The sequence below is a fragment of the Drosophila teissieri genome, chromosome 2L (assembly GCF_016746235.2).
Source record: "Drosophila teissieri strain GT53w chromosome 2L, Prin_Dtei_1.1, whole genome shotgun sequence".
NCBI classification, from domain to species: Eukaryota; Metazoa; Arthropoda; class Insecta; order Diptera; family Drosophilidae; genus Drosophila; species Drosophila teissieri.
The window spans coordinates 3,262,912-3,277,359 of record NC_053029.1 but is presented as its reverse complement, the minus strand read 5'-3'; the positions used below and the strand labels follow the sequence as shown (position 1 = coordinate 3,277,359).

At 43.3% G+C, this 14,448-nt stretch overlaps 5 protein-coding genes and 2 non-coding genes across 10 annotated transcripts; 3 read left to right on the top strand and 4 right to left on the bottom strand.

The window, feature by feature from the left end:
- Nucleotides 1–497: 497 nt before the first annotated feature.
- Nucleotides 498–930, bottom strand: LOC122611387. Its single transcript, XM_043784410.1, has 2 exons — nt 684–930; nt 498–619 (listed from the first exon to the last, which is right to left on the bottom strand). The coding sequence occupies exons 1-2, from the start codon at nt 928–930 to the stop codon at nt 498–500; spliced, it is 369 nt and encodes a 122-aa protein (XP_043640345.1).
- Nucleotides 931–1,100: 170 nt separating this feature from the next.
- Nucleotides 1,101–1,628, top strand: LOC122611388. The gene is made up of 2 exons (XM_043784411.1): nt 1,101–1,451; nt 1,519–1,628. Exons 1-2 carry the CDS (start codon nt 1,106–1,108, stop codon nt 1,626–1,628), a joined length of 456 nt encoding a protein of 151 aa, XP_043640346.1. The 5' UTR covers nt 1,101–1,105.
- Nucleotides 1,629–1,821: 193 nt separating this feature from the next.
- Trnas-aga lies at nt 1,822–1,903 on the top strand. Its single transcript has one exon. It is a non-coding gene; the product is annotated as a tRNA-Ser (tRNA).
- Nucleotides 1,904–2,125: 222 nt separating this feature from the next.
- Nucleotides 2,126–5,266, top strand: LOC122621070 (zinc finger protein 271). 3 transcript variants are annotated; one of them, XR_006326187.1, is made up of 3 exons: nt 2,126–2,189; nt 2,247–3,847; nt 3,903–4,038. XR_006326187.1 is itself a non-coding variant. In XM_043798816.1 (2 exons), exons 1-2 carry the CDS (start codon nt 3,732–3,734, stop codon nt 5,128–5,130), a joined length of 1,344 nt encoding a protein of 447 aa, XP_043654751.1. In that variant the 5' UTR covers nt 3,629–3,731; the 3' UTR covers nt 5,131–5,266. The 3 variants fall into 3 exon arrangements, 2 of the variants coding, with proteins under 2 accessions (XP_043654751.1, XP_043654759.1); XM_043798816.1 differs by lacking the exon at nt 2,126–2,189 and having other exon boundaries at nt 3,629–3,847; nt 3,903–5,266; XM_043798824.1 differs by lacking the exon at nt 2,126–2,189 and having other exon boundaries at nt 3,629–3,843; nt 3,903–5,263.
- Nucleotides 5,267–5,336: 70 nt separating this feature from the next.
- Nucleotides 5,337–5,418, bottom strand: Trnas-aga. The gene has a single exon. It is a non-coding gene; the product is annotated as a tRNA-Ser (tRNA).
- Nucleotides 5,419–6,113: 695 nt separating this feature from the next.
- On the bottom strand, nt 6,114–11,017 carry LOC122616250 (abhydrolase domain-containing protein 2). Its single transcript, XM_043791647.1, has 5 exons — nt 10,574–11,017; nt 7,422–7,591; nt 7,005–7,359; nt 6,601–6,950; nt 6,114–6,537 (listed from the first exon to the last, which is right to left on the bottom strand). The coding sequence occupies exons 1-5, from the start codon at nt 10,726–10,728 to the stop codon at nt 6,371–6,373; spliced, it is 1,197 nt and encodes a 398-aa protein (XP_043647582.1). The 5' UTR covers nt 10,729–11,017; the 3' UTR covers nt 6,114–6,370.
- A 1,164-nt stretch (nt 11,018–12,181) lies between these two features.
- Nucleotides 12,182–14,405, bottom strand: LOC122620135 (probable tyrosyl-DNA phosphodiesterase). 2 transcript variants are annotated; one of them, XM_043797468.1, is made up of 5 exons: nt 14,217–14,405; nt 13,615–14,158; nt 13,167–13,556; nt 12,514–13,111; nt 12,182–12,446 (listed from the first exon to the last, which is right to left on the bottom strand). In XM_043797468.1, the coding sequence occupies exons 1-5, from the start codon at nt 14,290–14,292 to the stop codon at nt 12,309–12,311; spliced, it is 1,746 nt and encodes a 581-aa protein (XP_043653403.1). In that variant the 5' UTR covers nt 14,293–14,405; the 3' UTR covers nt 12,182–12,308. The 2 variants fall into 2 exon arrangements, with proteins under 2 accessions (XP_043653403.1, XP_043653394.1); XM_043797459.1 differs by having other exon boundaries at nt 12,185–12,446; nt 13,615–14,161; nt 14,217–14,404.
- Between the last annotated feature and the right edge of the window lie 43 nt (nt 14,406–14,448).

Below are 14,448 nucleotides of genomic sequence, written 5' to 3'. Positions count from 1 at the left end.
GCAAAAAATATTGAATAATTTTTAATAAATAAATAAGTAAATAAATATAACCAGCTGCATAAGGTAATACATTTGTCATGGTTTAAAAAAGTGGATCAAAATAATCAGCTGCATAAACTAACATTAAATATACATAGTCAATAACTAATATTGAACAAAATTTTAAAAAATACATGGGTATTGAACCCGCTAATAAAAAACGCAGTTGTTATTTATAAACACCCAATTTTAATATTCTCAAAACAAAAAGGTTATGGCCCCGTTAAAAATCAGAAATTACTCTTTGGAAGAAGAGTAAATAATTTATAAATGGAAAATTCGTTTCACACTTAAAAAAAATCAATTAGATAATAATACAGCCAAACGCATTACTTGGTTTTAAGTATTGTGTTGCCTTATATAAAATATTCTCTCAAATCCAACCAATTTAAGCTATAATATACGCCACAGACCAACGGGAAGTTATAAACGATAATATTTGACGATCATACATTTATTTAAAAACACACATCCTTAACATTAGCCTTGCAGAACAAGTTGCAGCAATTGGGATGCTTGTGGGTGTTGATATTGATGTCCAAACACTCCTGCTGATTTCGATTGGGCAATCTAAGCAAATCTGCAAGAAAATGTAATCGTAATTGGAGAACAATTTCATCAAGGATATGAGTGACCAAACTTACTTAGCTTATTTTTCTTGTCGCGAACGGCATTGATGTCGTCGATTTCATTCTTGCAGGAAAGGACCCAATTGCAGGGTTTATCCCATTCGGAGCAGGTGAAATCGCAAACGCACTGATACTGGAGTTTTCCCTTGCACCGAGGATTCGAGTTCCTGACCACTGGGCAGAGTTTTTGGGGGCAGTGGGCCGAAGCCAGCTCGGTGGCAACAGCAAGGAGCAGCAGGCTCAGCAGAATCTTGGCAACCATATCGAAGACTTCTCAGATGAAATGCCAAGAGTGCCAAGCCTTTTATAGTCTATCCCAACTTAATGTGGGCTATTTTTAATTAGGCCTTTTTTGCAATTGTGTAAATACATGGAGATATGTGGGTATAAAAGCAGGCTGCTTTCGGGTGGATCATTTGAGTGACCTGGTAACCAACATGACGGCCACACGAGTTCTGCTGATTTTCCAACTGCTGGCTTGCTTGATGGCCCTAATATCGGGCTGCAACCAGAAGTCCTGCCATCCATTCATTGGCCTGAACAACTGCGACGGTAAAGGCTACAAGGAGCCCAAACTTCCGCCTCGGGACAATGCCTGCTGCGGACCCCATTGCGTCTACAAGGCTCCAAATAGTCCAAATACTGGTCCCTGCAACTGCAAAGCCGTGAATCGTTGCCTCCTGGACACACATTGTGGTGCAGGCCAGCCCTTCACCTTCGTATGCATGTCCGATTGCGATCTAAATAAGAAAAATGCCGATCGCCTGGCAGCTGGATTTGCCCGTGAGTATTTAGATAATTCAAAAAGTTTCGTTGCTTACTTATATAATTTGTTTTACGATCTGCTTAGGTCTTATTTCCTTTTCCTGGGCTGAGAAGAAGTGCCTGGGCATGAACACCAAATGCGGCATTAATTGTTGCTGTCGTGAGAATTGCCCTAAACAGTTTTGTAAATTTTAATGCGCTCAATAAAGGTTTAAAAAAAATAAAACTCTGCTATCGGTTTAAATGAAAGCAACTAAAAGGATTTTGGTGCCGCATTCAAATTCGCGCTTAAATTCAAATAACACCCATGCAGTGTTGTTAAATGCCGACAGTCTTTCGGTCTCTATGCAATCGACATTAGTTGGCAAATTGCCCAAGCAAACCAACAGCAGTCGTGGCCGAGCGGTTAAGGCGTCTGACTAGAAATCAGATTCCCTCTGGGAGCGTAGGTTCGAATCCTACCGACTGCGAGAGATTCACAACTTTTTTTTTACTTTTAAACTAGAAATTTAACGTGCTTATCATTTTACCACGTATAGCTGACCTTATGGTGTCCATTCTTGGTAAACAAGTAGACATATTCATGCAGTTTGTTTACAATTTGAGAATTCATTCATACTGCTCGTACACAGAACACCCTGTAACCACACATGCGTTGGCTATCGATAACCGATATGAAAACATCTGTTGTTCAGTATCTAAATCTTGTTTTCCACAAAAAGTAAACAAGCTCTTTTATTATTTAGAAATGAAAGCGTAAGAAACTGTTTTCGTAAATTGTAAAGTTTCTAAAGTCCTTCCCCGCCTTTTCAGTGCACTCAAAGACAGATGCCGAGTCTGCCTGGGAGTCAGCGTTGATATGGTAAACATTTTCGAGCGAAAACAAGAAGACCTGAGGTCTTCGATAGCACACATGATCTCTGAATGCACTGGCTGTGATGTTGGAAAAGGGGACACTTTCTCCGAGCTCATTTGTCCACCATGTCTGGAGGATGCCCAGAGTGCATTCGACATTATTGGAACCTACGAGCGCAGCTACATGATTTTCTGTGAGGCACAAGATGCGATCCTGGAGGAGGAATTCACAGACGGAGAGGTGTACACAATATCGGACAGCGAGAGTGGGACTTCGCACGATGCCGATGGGAACCGAAAGTGCACTTACAATGCGGATGAAATCTATGAGATATCAGAAGATGAGTGTGATCGAACCGTTGACAGCAAATCGGAAGACTCTACTCAACAACTGGATAAAAGTGCGTCCAACCAATGCGGCTTATCGGACGAGGAAGTCAAGGATATGCCACAAACTGCAACTGCTGCATCTGATGAACAGCTAAGTGAGACTGATACTGAAAAACTATATTCCAACGAAAACGATTTGGTTGGCCGTCATGCTCGGAAGGCCTACAAGTGCTCCTACTGCAGCAAGTCCTTTCCACATCGATCCACCTTCGAGGCGCACAGCCGCGTCCACACGGGAGAACGTCCATTCAAATGCCCCAGCTGCCCGCTGTCCTTTCGACTGAAAAGCTTTCTTAATCGGCACGTCATCCTACATTTGGGCGAACGACCTTTCAAGTGCGACATCTGTGCCAAGTCGTTTCAGGACCAAAGTAACCTGTACCACCACAAGAAGATACACTCCGACATTCGACCCTTCGTGTGCTCTTCCTGCCCGAAGGCCTTCAAGTTCAAGAGCCACCTAGATCGCCACATAATGAAGCATACGGGCGAACGACCGTTTAAGTGTGACTATTGCCTTAAGAAATACGCGACACGCGGTAACCTTGACGTCCACATAAGGAAACACACGGGAGAACGTCCCTTCGAATGCTCCATTTGCCAGTCGGCCTTTATGGATTTATCGAACCTTATTGCACACATACAGATCCATTCGCATGAACGACCTTTCAAATGTGATGACTGCGACAAGAGGTTTCTGAATAAGTTTCGCCTGGCGGCACATAAATTAACCCACTCGAGAAAACGACCATACAAGTGTCCTGACTGCCAGTCCTCCTTTTCAACTCCATCCTGCCTCTACCATCACAGATCTGTACACATGCCAAAAGGACCTTATAAGTGTGAGGATTGCGGCTTAAACCTTAAGAATATCATTCTTTTTCGAAGGCATGTCAAGAGTCACGCAAGTGCTAGAAATAAACTTGTCTTCCATCTAGGAATTTATTATATGTAATTTGCATTTAATTATCTGTTAATTATTAATGTTTTCAAATTCGATAACAGTTCGATAATGTAACATACATATGTTAATGCGCCCAACAGCCCACTGTTATGGGAACAGGGTGTTTATGTCACATGCGATCTGAAAGCAATGCCGAAATGGTAAACAAACTATTCCCTCTAATAAATGAAATATCTAGTAAATACAACCACAAATTTATTCGTAAGTTCGTTTGATCAATTTGGAGGAAAGGCGGTAATGTACGATTCGTTCAAATTCAGGGTAATGGAGAACAAGTGTCGAGTTTGCCTGACAGACTCCGAAAACATGGTAAACATTTTCGAAGAAAGGCAGGATCTTCGAATTTCAATAGCCCAGATGATTTCCAAATGCACCGGCTTCAAAGTTGAGAATGGGGACTCATTTCCGGTCGCAATTTGCCCACCTTGTCTGGAGGATGCCCACAGTGCGTTTGCGATCATGGAAACCTACGAACGCAGCTACCAGATCTTCTGGGAAGTGCAGGACGCGGTTCTCGAGGAAAATGAAATCATCGAGCTATCGGACTCCGACGAGGGAGTACTCGTCGAAGAAGAAGAAGAGGAGGAGGACCATTCCACTGATGAAGAGACGCCCCAGGAAGAAGTATATAGTGATCACCCCGAAGAAGCTTGCGAGGATGAGAGTCACGCCTGCACACAGTGCCACATGTCCTATCAGAGTCCAGGCCTCCTAGAGCTGCACATTCTGCGACACCACAGGACGAAAGGACCCAGTCCAATGTCCTCAGCGGACAACAACGAAAATACCGAACCGATAATACACACCAGCACGCACACCGCCAAAGGAGAGATGACGAAGCAAGCCAGCCAGCTCACAAGGAATCCTTTGTACAAGTGCAACCTCTGCGACAAGACCTTCCCGAGCAAATCAAAATGTCGCCGCCACTATACCACCCACACTGGGGAAAAACCCTTCCCATGTGATATTTGCCAGAAGACATTTGCACAAAGGGCTTCGGTCAAAAGACATAAAAGGATTCACACGGGCGAAAGACCAGCCAGCCATCCTTTGTACAAGTGCAACCTCTGCGACAAGACCTTCCCGAGCAAATCAAGATGTCGCCGCCACTATAACAGCCACACTGGGGAAAAACCCTTCACATGTGATATTTGCCAGAAGTCATTTGTACAAATGGCTTCGGTCAAAAGACACAAGAGGATTCACACGGGCGAAAGACCCTTCAAGTGTCACATCTGCCACACGGCCTTTACGGATCCATCTGCTTTAAACCAACACAGTCGGATTCACACGGGAGAAAAGCCGTACAAGTGCGATCTATGCGAGAAGGTCTTCAGGGAGCGGTCAGATGCCCAGAAGCACATGAGGAGCCACACTGGAGAAAAGCGACACAAGTGCTCCCTATGCGTGAGGGCTTTTACCCAAATCTGTAGTCTGCGTAGGCACTTGGAACTTTGTCATGAGGACGAGGCCGAATCTCAGGCCTAATTAAATTTAAGCCTTTTAATAAGAACATTTTTTTTTATAAAAAATAATCCCATCTAGGGAATAATTCAAACTCGATAGTATTTTAATAGCATATGTATGCAAAAGCGAGAATAGAAATCTTGCAAACAAATCAAAAAAGAAAAAAAAAGATTTGTATAAATGAAATATTTTCTACGGAAAATGAAAAAAAAAGAAACTCAATTCATCGCAGTCGGTAGGATTCGAACCTACGCTCCCAGAGGGAATCTGATTTCTAGTCAGACGCCTTAACCGCTCGGCCACGACTGCTCTTGCAACGAATAAAGTCAAAACCAGTGTTAACCTAGATGTAGAGAAAATGTAAAATATTACCCATAGTCAAGTTAACAGCAAACTTTAAAATATGCTGAAATCAAAAATGTTAAATTCTCTGCCACAAATAAAGGGATTCTTTTTGTCCAACTGTAATTTATTTGTTTCAATATACATATATAAATACGTTTACAAATACATTTATAAATATTCGTCCATACTTCACTACATTGGTAAACAAATCGCGTATCCATCTGACTATCAACTTGGTAAAGTTCAGAAAAAGTATACAAAAATGAAGCCGACATTGGGCAAACATTCATTTGGTTTCTCTTTGATTTCCGTGAAATGCATCGTAGTACAAAATGAATAGTTAAAATCATATTCACACTTACAAAACGAGGTCTACACTAAGGCAATCTTCTTGCTATTTTATATGTTTGTGGTGCGGTCGAGGACTTATAATTTATAATTACTGTCATACATCGTATATTCTGTGCGGTGTCTGGTGTACATTTCACATATAAAAATATACGTAAAACCTGTTAGATCACAAAGGAAAATGCTAATAAATAGGAATTTGCTTAGATATAAGTACATGGATACATGTGGTCGCGTTAACTAACTAAGGTACGAGTTCAACTGATACATTGTATGTTTGGCTCTTCGAAAAGTCATTAAAAAGCATAAAAACCGTTGTCAAAAAACTGCAATTTCCGTTTTAAATGCACTTTGCAAAAGTATACATCAATTTATGTTTCACTGCTAGCGCGGCTGATAATTTTTACTTGCTGCACATCGATATCATATATTTTAATTATATGTATGGGGTCTTTCGGGCTCGGTTCCGATCCGAGGTTCCTTCAAAGATTCATATCCGACAGCAACAACCAATTTTGACACAAAAGCGTTAAATAGTTGTGTGTGCGTGTGATAATAGTGACCAGGCCTAAGGGGCCACCTTGCCGACGTCCTGCATCATGACCAAAGAGCCAACCATCGCCACTAGCGTGCGGTCCAGCCAAGTCACAGGGTTCGGGTACAGGAAGCCGCCCTCATAGAAGCCCAGATGACCGCCGTGGGCCACCTCCACGTAGGCTGTGTTTTGACGCGTGGCTGAGGGGAAAGATTGAATAAGCAACCTGATGGCAAATTGAGATAGAGAATAGGGAGACTTACTGGCATACTCCTTGATGGGATGCAGCAAATCCTCTGGAATCAAGGGATCATCCTTGGCATTGATGAAGATCATGGGCTTCTTGATCGAGTCGAAGTAGAACAGCGACGAGCTCCACTTGTACAACTCCTGGGTGGAGGGGAAGTTGTACACTCGCCTCGTGTAAGCCTCATCCAATTCGGGCAGAGTGGCAGCGGCGATGATCTCGCGCTCGTTGAGATTATGCCGAGTCTTCACCTCGTCAGACAGGAGGACATGTCGATGTCGCAGAATAATGCTCTTCACATTCTCAGTCATGATGTATAGGTAAAAACGACGGAAGTTTTGCCAGTTGAGCAACCACTTGGTGCCTCTGAAATAGAGATAGTTAGTATTTCCAATATAAATAGTTTGACCAGCAACTCACTCGACGGCGTTGTAGCCTTGGCATATGGATATGCCACCAATGACGCTGTTGGGCTTTGTCTTCTGGTCCTCACCCATGTACTTGGTGACCAAATTGCCGCCCAGACTGAAACCAACCGCAACAATTCGACTTTGGCGGTACTTCTGGTGCAAGTGCTCCACCATGGCCGCGAAATCCTCCGTGTGGCCGTAGGTAAAAATGCGTGTGGAGGTCACCTGGACACTGCGCAGTGCGCCAATGTGATTTAGCACCGCACAGCGGTAACCATTGCACTGGGCCAAGTGCACGAACGTGCGAATGTACACCGATTCCGAGCTGTTGGCGATGCCCGGACAAATGGCCACCGTGATGTCATCTGTGGAAGTGGTGGGTACGTTTAATACAGGCAATGCATCAGGATTAGGCGTGGAAATTTACCCTCCTGTTCGTTGAGTGGCTGGTACAAGTCGTAGGTCAGTGTGGAACCATCCTGCAGCGACATGTACACTCGTTCTCCGAGTGGCCAGGGACACCGCACTCGGCCCACAATGCTGTGCAAAACTGTTTGGACATGGCCACTAAAGCCCCAGAGTCGCGGGGGAATGTACCTGAAAAGTGTGGAAACAATGGGATTATTACAAATTTATATTCTTAAGTCAGCAAATAGCGTATGGGTCGAAAACCTACTAGAAGGGCTGATTAAGCTACTTGCTTTCCGTTGGCCACCTATTTTATTTACATAGATATTTATTTTATTTTATTGTGAACTTGTTTGCCCTTGACATTGCACTTTGAGTTATGGCAATGATAAATCTGCACACAATTGCTTCCAGTTTAGTTAGCAGGCAATTTGCCAAATTTGCGCAAATATAATTCATACAAATTGAATTTTGATCTGCGTCCAAGTTTTTCAATGCGATGACTTACAATTTCGAACGAGAATGCCACTAAATGCACAAAGCCGCCATTCAGCAAACAGCATTAGAACCAATTGAACCTAATTGAGTACACGCAGCAACACCAGAATTAGATGGAGAAAGTCGGATGTTCGCCACTAAAGGTACTCTCAATTGAAAAGTATATTTTAACAATTTCGAATTTGGAATTAACAGAGTACAGAGGTATACTTAAATAGAAAAAAGGGTGGTTTACTTATACTTCCTGTTCCTAAAAGCCCTCTCTTTTTTGATTTAAGCACTTTACTAAGTACTTTTCCCTGCGTGTATCAAGTGTCATGTCAGCCGTGCAAAAACGTGATACAATTTGTGTATCCATTTGTGAGCTCGGCAACAGTAGCCTTTCAATTAGTATCAATCAAAGTAAAATGGTGAAAAGTTTGTGGGCAGGGGCGTGGCCACTTTGGGAACTGGCACAAATGCCGGCGTATCTAGCTTTTCAATTTTTAATCAGTTTCAAGCATGAATTTCCGAACGTTAATCAATATGACACCGTGTACTTAATGAATAATGCCCCGCATACATATAGAAATGTATTGTAAAAGAAGATAATGTGTTCGCTAGCCTAAAAGCAAAAACAGCTGCCATTCTTTCCCACCTTTAAGTTTAAATTGTCAGCTAAGAGTGAACAGCACACGGTGCTAATGAGTCATCCTAGGTTTCCTTCCATGCCGCACCCCTTCTTAAGTAATGTTCTTTGAGGAAATTAGAGCCTCTAGAGTCTAGACTCTACGGCACTGGATCCTACTTTGTTAGTAATTGTGTATATTAGTATTCTTATATCACAATGGCAATATAATCCCACTGTTTATGAGCCAATTTGGGAAAACAGTACGTAATTATTTACTTAACTTAAAGGTCGCATTTTATGAGCTGAGGAAAAGTAAAAACAAGTAATAGAACTTTTGGATATACAAATACGAGTATATAAACCATGCTCTATTGAAACCTCTGGGCATAGAAAACGTGAAAATAAAATCCGAAAATATTAATTACGTCTATTGTTCGAATTTCTAAGCTAACATCGTGGGTAGAACAAATGCACAGTGAGGTGACGGAAATTAATAGGCACTCGAGCATTTTAGCCGAGTAAATCTCACCTTTCAACCGGTTTGTCAGGGGAGAAATCACAGGTGAGAGGAGAAGAAAGCTGCGGAGCGGTCGAGAGAACGCTGCTTACGCAATCTTTGTTGTCAAACAAAAGCGGCAGACGACTGGGCAAAAAGCCAAAACAAAAAACAAAAAAGGCAAAACATTCACAGGTAGTGCCGGCATTTGAATCGCCAGAGCACAAGTGGCAAAAAGAAACTGCGCCAACCATTCGCCGGCAATCTTTTCATTATCAACCTACATTTCGATACAGAAACGTATATATACACATATGTACATATATCTTGAGGAAACCCCACGCGATTATCGAGTGACAGGGAAATTTGTGGCCAAAATCGGGTTGCTAGGCGTTAGTCGCCGTCTTAACTGCGTAATTGTGGGGCGAACTTTGAGCTATACTCGTATTGTTTTTAATCCTTATCGCGCCTTCTGGCAGACATGTAGAAAAAGTAAATTAAAAGCCAAAGAAAAAATCCATTTAATTATGCGGCCTCTGGGTCCCGAGAAAGAAACGCCGGGGGCTTTCATAGACTTACACAAAATATTGCCAATCGAATGAAAATTTTCCAGGCGCAGCCAACGAAAAATGTTCGTCAAGGAAACTATGAAAGTTCATGAATATTGTTGCCAATAAACTTAATTTCTCTATCACTCAGCTGATAACCTTTATTAAACTGGCAAATACAAATCCTAATTGAAAACAATTTCTATGCCCGATAACCTATTGAATTGTTTTTAGCCTGTGACCGCAGAAGTACATATATTATGAGTAAGGGGTATTATTTCACCGATAACGAAACTTGAGACAGAAACGAGTGCTTTTTATTTTATAGAGGGGTACCTATATATTGAACACATGTGTCACACAAACCATTTTATTGACTGATAGTGGTAGAATTGCATTTAATCAATGAGTTCGTAGCTGCATTCCGCAGATAGTAGCTGCAAATGCTGATGAGTTTCTGAATTATTTAGACGGCGACATCAGTTTGATTGACTAATTGCCATTCATGATTTATTCGCCTGCTGGGAATTCGACACACTGCGTGAAACAATACCTATTATTTTACACATGCGAGTTAATTGGTGGTTTAAAGTAATTTGAGATGATTGCCGATTTGTTTATCAGTGAAAACGACTGGCTTAATTATGTCATCGGTGTAACTAATATTTTGGCGCGACTGTGATGCTGATGGCATAGTTAGCAAAACTCAGCTGCAAGTACTTCATTAAACTTCTTGAAAAATGAGTAGTTCTATTACTGAAATAGAATCCAATTGCTTTCTTATTCTGCTGTTATTACACATCATAATACAAATACTATGATGATACATACATATTTAAATAAGGATTAAATAAACGAATCTCCACTTCAGCTATGTGCTACAATATCGATTTCGACGGATGTAATCTTACAAGAACGCAAGGCTGCCATCATTTTGGCCACACCTGTGACCCTGTGACGCAAGGACTAAAGGATGAGCTCCACACGATTTCGCCCCGCTTGTTACCCGGACTACTTACGGTTCCCGCAGGACGGGCGCGATCTTGTAGAGGCAGTCCAGGAACTGGGCGTCCAGGCACCACACACTGGGCTTCAGCGGCTGGCTGTGGACATTGAGGATGCGGAACAGGATGCACACGATGACGGCGATGAGGGTGAGGAAGGCGGTGGACATGGTGGCGCTGTGTACTTCAAATTTCTAGCCAGGATCCGAGGATGTGGCCCGCCTTGTCATCCAATCGAACTCCGCTTATCCTGCGATTTTGCGCACCTCCTTGCGGCTTCTCCGCGTGTTTTCCCGGGTAATTCGCGTTGCTTGTTTTCTTTCTCTGTGCGTTTGCTAGTTTTTTGGCTGGCGAAAATATGTTAACACTTTCCAAGCAAACCGGATTTAAATGCTGCTCGAAATTTCCGAAAATTCGACTGCTGCGATTTTTTTCAACTGATAGATGTGGTGTGACCGCTAGCGGAGCTATTTGAAAATACCTACTGCGTGGGCGGTGCTGGGCAACTATCGATTGCTATTTTCTCAGTATTTTAAGCTTGGGCGCCAAAATTAAAGCGTTTCAAATAATATCAATACATTAGTATTGAGGATGATTGAATGAATAATTAAACATTATTGAAATACAATTACAACTTGTAGCTTCGTCTTTGAAGTAGCTGGGACAATTAGGAGTGGTATTTTGTGCGAATCGGCTAACCATAACAATAAACTACCATCTCTAGCCACCAATAATAAATAAACAAACAAACAATATTATCAAACAAACATGCGTAACTACAAGAGGAAAACGCCGAAACGAGCACCAGGAGCACACTGTTGCTCCATCGCAGAAACAACGAGACTATTTTCCCCGACGACGTGGAATCCACTGATGTGGACACTGACGACGTGGAGATAGCGCCAAAGGGATACAAAACAGTATGATATGAATAACCCTTTGATAATTCTGCTAACTGTAACTTCCATAGGTTTTCACGGAGCAACAGGAAGCTGTGCTGGAGCACTTTCTCCATGTGGCCAACGACTACTTTGGTTTGACGGCGAAACAGGCTCGTTATCTGGCCTATCAATACGTGAAAGAAGTTAATGTGGTCTGTCCCTGCTCTTGGCATCGGGACGAAATGGCCGGACTGGAGTGGTATCGAAGTTTTATGAAACGACATCCAAAACTGATACTTAAAAAACCCGAACAGCACTTGGAACCCACGAATATTGCTGAGTTCTTTGTGAACTACTTTTCCGTGCTGAAAACTGAGTAAACTCACTGGCCTTACGTGCACTGCAGTTTGCTGTAATTGAAATACAAACATAATTCCGACCCCAGACATACGGGTAGAAATGGATTTTAATCAAATCCTCATGATCACACACTAATGTTGTGGGAAATCTCAAGTGTTCATCCCGAAAGAAGCACTCAGCATCCAAAAAGGATCGCCAACCAGGCCGGACAGCTAAATTAAAATGCTGTGTTCATTGCAAAAATGTTGATTTTTAACTCAAGTTGCAAAATATATGTTACAAAGTATATGTTGCCTCAGCACAAATGATTTTAATTCGGTTTTTTGTTAAAACTCGTAGCTTTAATTTGCTGAGAAATTTAATGTTGATAAAGTAAAACCTATTGACTTTTCTTAAATTAAATATAGAGTAAATAAATAAACGTAACTGATATTAAATGTGATTAGGTGCCAGAGAACAGACATAACGATTAATTCGAAAGCTATTGGAGAAGCTTTGAAAGAGGTATCTTAATATAAACCTTGTAGGTAATCCATCAGGAAGGGCTTATCATCTGGAGCATAGGGCGTCAATGGAACGTCGTATGGTAGTGGAAAAGCAGGCACGCCGTCGCGATTGTTGCCCAAAGGAAAAGTGTCCTCGCCAGTCTGAAAAACAACGAGCCCCAGTTACAATTAACTTCGAACAATGAATGAACAATCGCACAAAACGTACCACAAATCTGGGTAGGAATAGGACGCCAACCTCATAGTTGGCGATCCTCAGGCAGGGTTGAATATTCGAGTTCTTGTTGAAGCAGCCCCAGGCTGCCTTCGACAGATTGGCGGAGGTTAAAACGAACCAATAAACCGACTGGTCCTCCAGATTGAGGCGCGTGTAGCTCTTGATGTGCGGCATTGCGCGCGAGCGATAACGATCGCTGGACTTCCACTGCTGCAGATAGTCCTTGAGCCATGGCTGCTTATCGTTGGTGTTCTTGCCATAGGGCAGGCACCCGCCGCCCAGCATGCCGTCATGACTGCCCGAGACGTTTCCGAAACTGGGATAAATCATCTTGAAGGGCGGCATCTGGCGCAGTTTGCCCACAGGCGTGGAATCCTTCTTCAGACTGTTGACGAAATCCTGCTGAATCCAGGCTTGCACGTTGGCTCCTAGGCTGCCGATGCTCGAGCTCTGACAGATGACAGGTATGCGATCGTCGATGGGAGTTGCGTGCTTGGAGAGCAAGGAGCCCAAGCGAGCGTGACCCCACGGATGACCACGCACGCTGCTCTCGCGATGACCTCCGGGCACAGAGCCCAGAAAGAAAACGCTGTGGAGGGAAACAATTAAGAGGTTTACGCTACAATGCTTTGGTTGTCTCCCACTTGATGGCACTGAAATCACTCTTGCGGATCCTTGCTATCCAAGGCTGCAACTGGCTTATCTTGTACTCCACCAAGTACAGCATTAGATCCTGTTTGAAGCCCGTCAGACTTTCGCCAGCGCCCGTATCCGCATCCTCCGGCAAAGCAGGCAGCTTGGGACTTATCCACAGGCCCTGCGTGCGGTTATGCCAGTCGTCCTCGTACAGATTCGCCGTGGAGATGACCACCCGCATGGAGCCATCGGTGTAGCCGAGGAACATCATCTTGGTGTGCGAGGTGGCAAAGGGCGTGGGCATCCTGACACGAATAGCCGTCACCTGCGGCTTGAACTTGCCGATGCTAAGCAGCTCCGGAGATTCGTCGCCGTAGAGAACCAGCAGGGGCTTGTCTCTGCAAGTTGAGCGTTTGCATTACCAAGATGAGTAGTTATTAATCGGATATTACTTACAGTATCCCGGCAAAATAGTAGTGACCCAGGAGCCAGCCAATGTCCACCATAAAGTTGATCTGAACGGTGCTCTCAATCTCGCCCAGACTCTCGTCCAGGATTTCCTGGAGCGTTATGCTCAATGGTTCCGCGTGGGTGGGCTTGGAGTCCGTAATCGCCGTGAGGAACATGTTATATGGAGCGGCCCGCTCCAGCTTTTTGGCCATCCCGCCCTTTTCGATTACCACCGGAATATAGTCCTTGATGTTCTTGGCATTCAGTTTCTGTTTTTTTGCCAGGTTTGAGGTGTCTTGGGAAGCAGCTGGCCTGGAACTTGAGGATCCACTGGGCTTGGTATCTAAGGACCCTGAACTCGAGGATCCACTGGCAATCGGAGCAGTAACGGGTGGTTTTGAGCTCGAGGAATGGGCTTCCTCTTCCTTCTTGGCTGCCGCTTTGGGAAACAGTTTCTCCAGCAACTTTAGCTGTGTGTGGATCATCTCGCTGGAGTACTTGGCTGGTATCTCGTAGTCCCCGGATCCATTTCCCTTCTCATAGATGGCATCTACTGAATATATAATATAAATATAATCTTGTGCCCCATTTTATTGTAATTAACTTACGGTGGGCGTGGGAGAACTCGCCGAAATGAATGGGATTCTTTCTGTAGCACTTTTCGCCATAAGGACACTCCTTCATATTGCTTAATATTTATTATTTGATAACAATAACAACAAAACAATTAACACAAATAGAATTTCGCAAATGCTGTGCCAAAAAACAAAGCGCGCTCAGCTGGCGATGGCAATTAATCGATTGCAAAAATACCGTTGGCCAATTGGAAATATCAAAAAT

Excerpts from the sequence above, each read along its gene's own strand:
- LOC122611387 (XM_043784410.1), bottom strand. The coding sequence starts at position 930 with ATGGTTGCCAAGATTCTGCTGAGCCTGCTGCTCCTTGCTGTTGCCACC. Across the intron at positions 620-683 it reads CGACAAGAAAAATAAGCTAA|ATTTGCTTAGATTGCCCAAT; the intron begins GTAAGTTTGGTC and ends ATTTTCTTGCAG.
- LOC122611388 (XM_043784411.1), top strand. The coding sequence starts at position 1,106 with ATGACGGCCACACGAGTTCTGCTGATTTTCCAACTGCTGGCTTGCTTG. Across the intron at positions 1,452-1,518 it reads CCTGGCAGCTGGATTTGCCC|GTCTTATTTCCTTTTCCTGG; the intron begins GTGAGTATTTAG and ends CGATCTGCTTAG.
- LOC122621070 (XM_043798816.1), top strand. The coding sequence starts at position 3,732 with ATGGGAACAGGGTGTTTATGTCACATGCGATCTGAAAGCAATGCCGAA. Across the intron at positions 3,848-3,902 it reads AACCACAAATTTATTCGTAA|GGTAATGGAGAACAAGTGTC; the intron begins GTTCGTTTGATC and ends GTTCAAATTCAG.
- LOC122616250 (XM_043791647.1), bottom strand. The coding sequence starts at position 10,728 with ATGTCCACCGCCTTCCTCACCCTCATCGCCGTCATCGTGTGCATCCTG. Across the intron at positions 7,592-10,573 it reads GCGCCCGTCCTGCGGGAACC|GTACATTCCCCCGCGACTCT; the intron begins GTAAGTAGTCCG and ends CACACTTTTCAG. Across the intron at positions 6,538-6,600 it reads TCCCATCAAGGAGTATGCCA|CCACGCGTCAAAACACAGCC; the intron begins GTAAGTCTCCCT and ends CTTTCCCCTCAG.
- LOC122620135 (XM_043797459.1), bottom strand. The coding sequence starts at position 14,292 with ATGAAGGAGTGTCCTTATGGCGAAAAGTGCTACAGAAAGAATCCCATT. Across the intron at positions 14,162-14,216 it reads CGAGTTCTCCCACGCCCACC|TAGATGCCATCTATGAGAAG; the intron begins GTAAGTTAATTA and ends TTATATATTCAG. Across the intron at positions 12,447-12,513 it reads TATTCCTACCCAGATTTGTG|ACTGGCGAGGACACTTTTCC; the intron begins GTACGTTTTGTG and ends GTTGTTTTTCAG.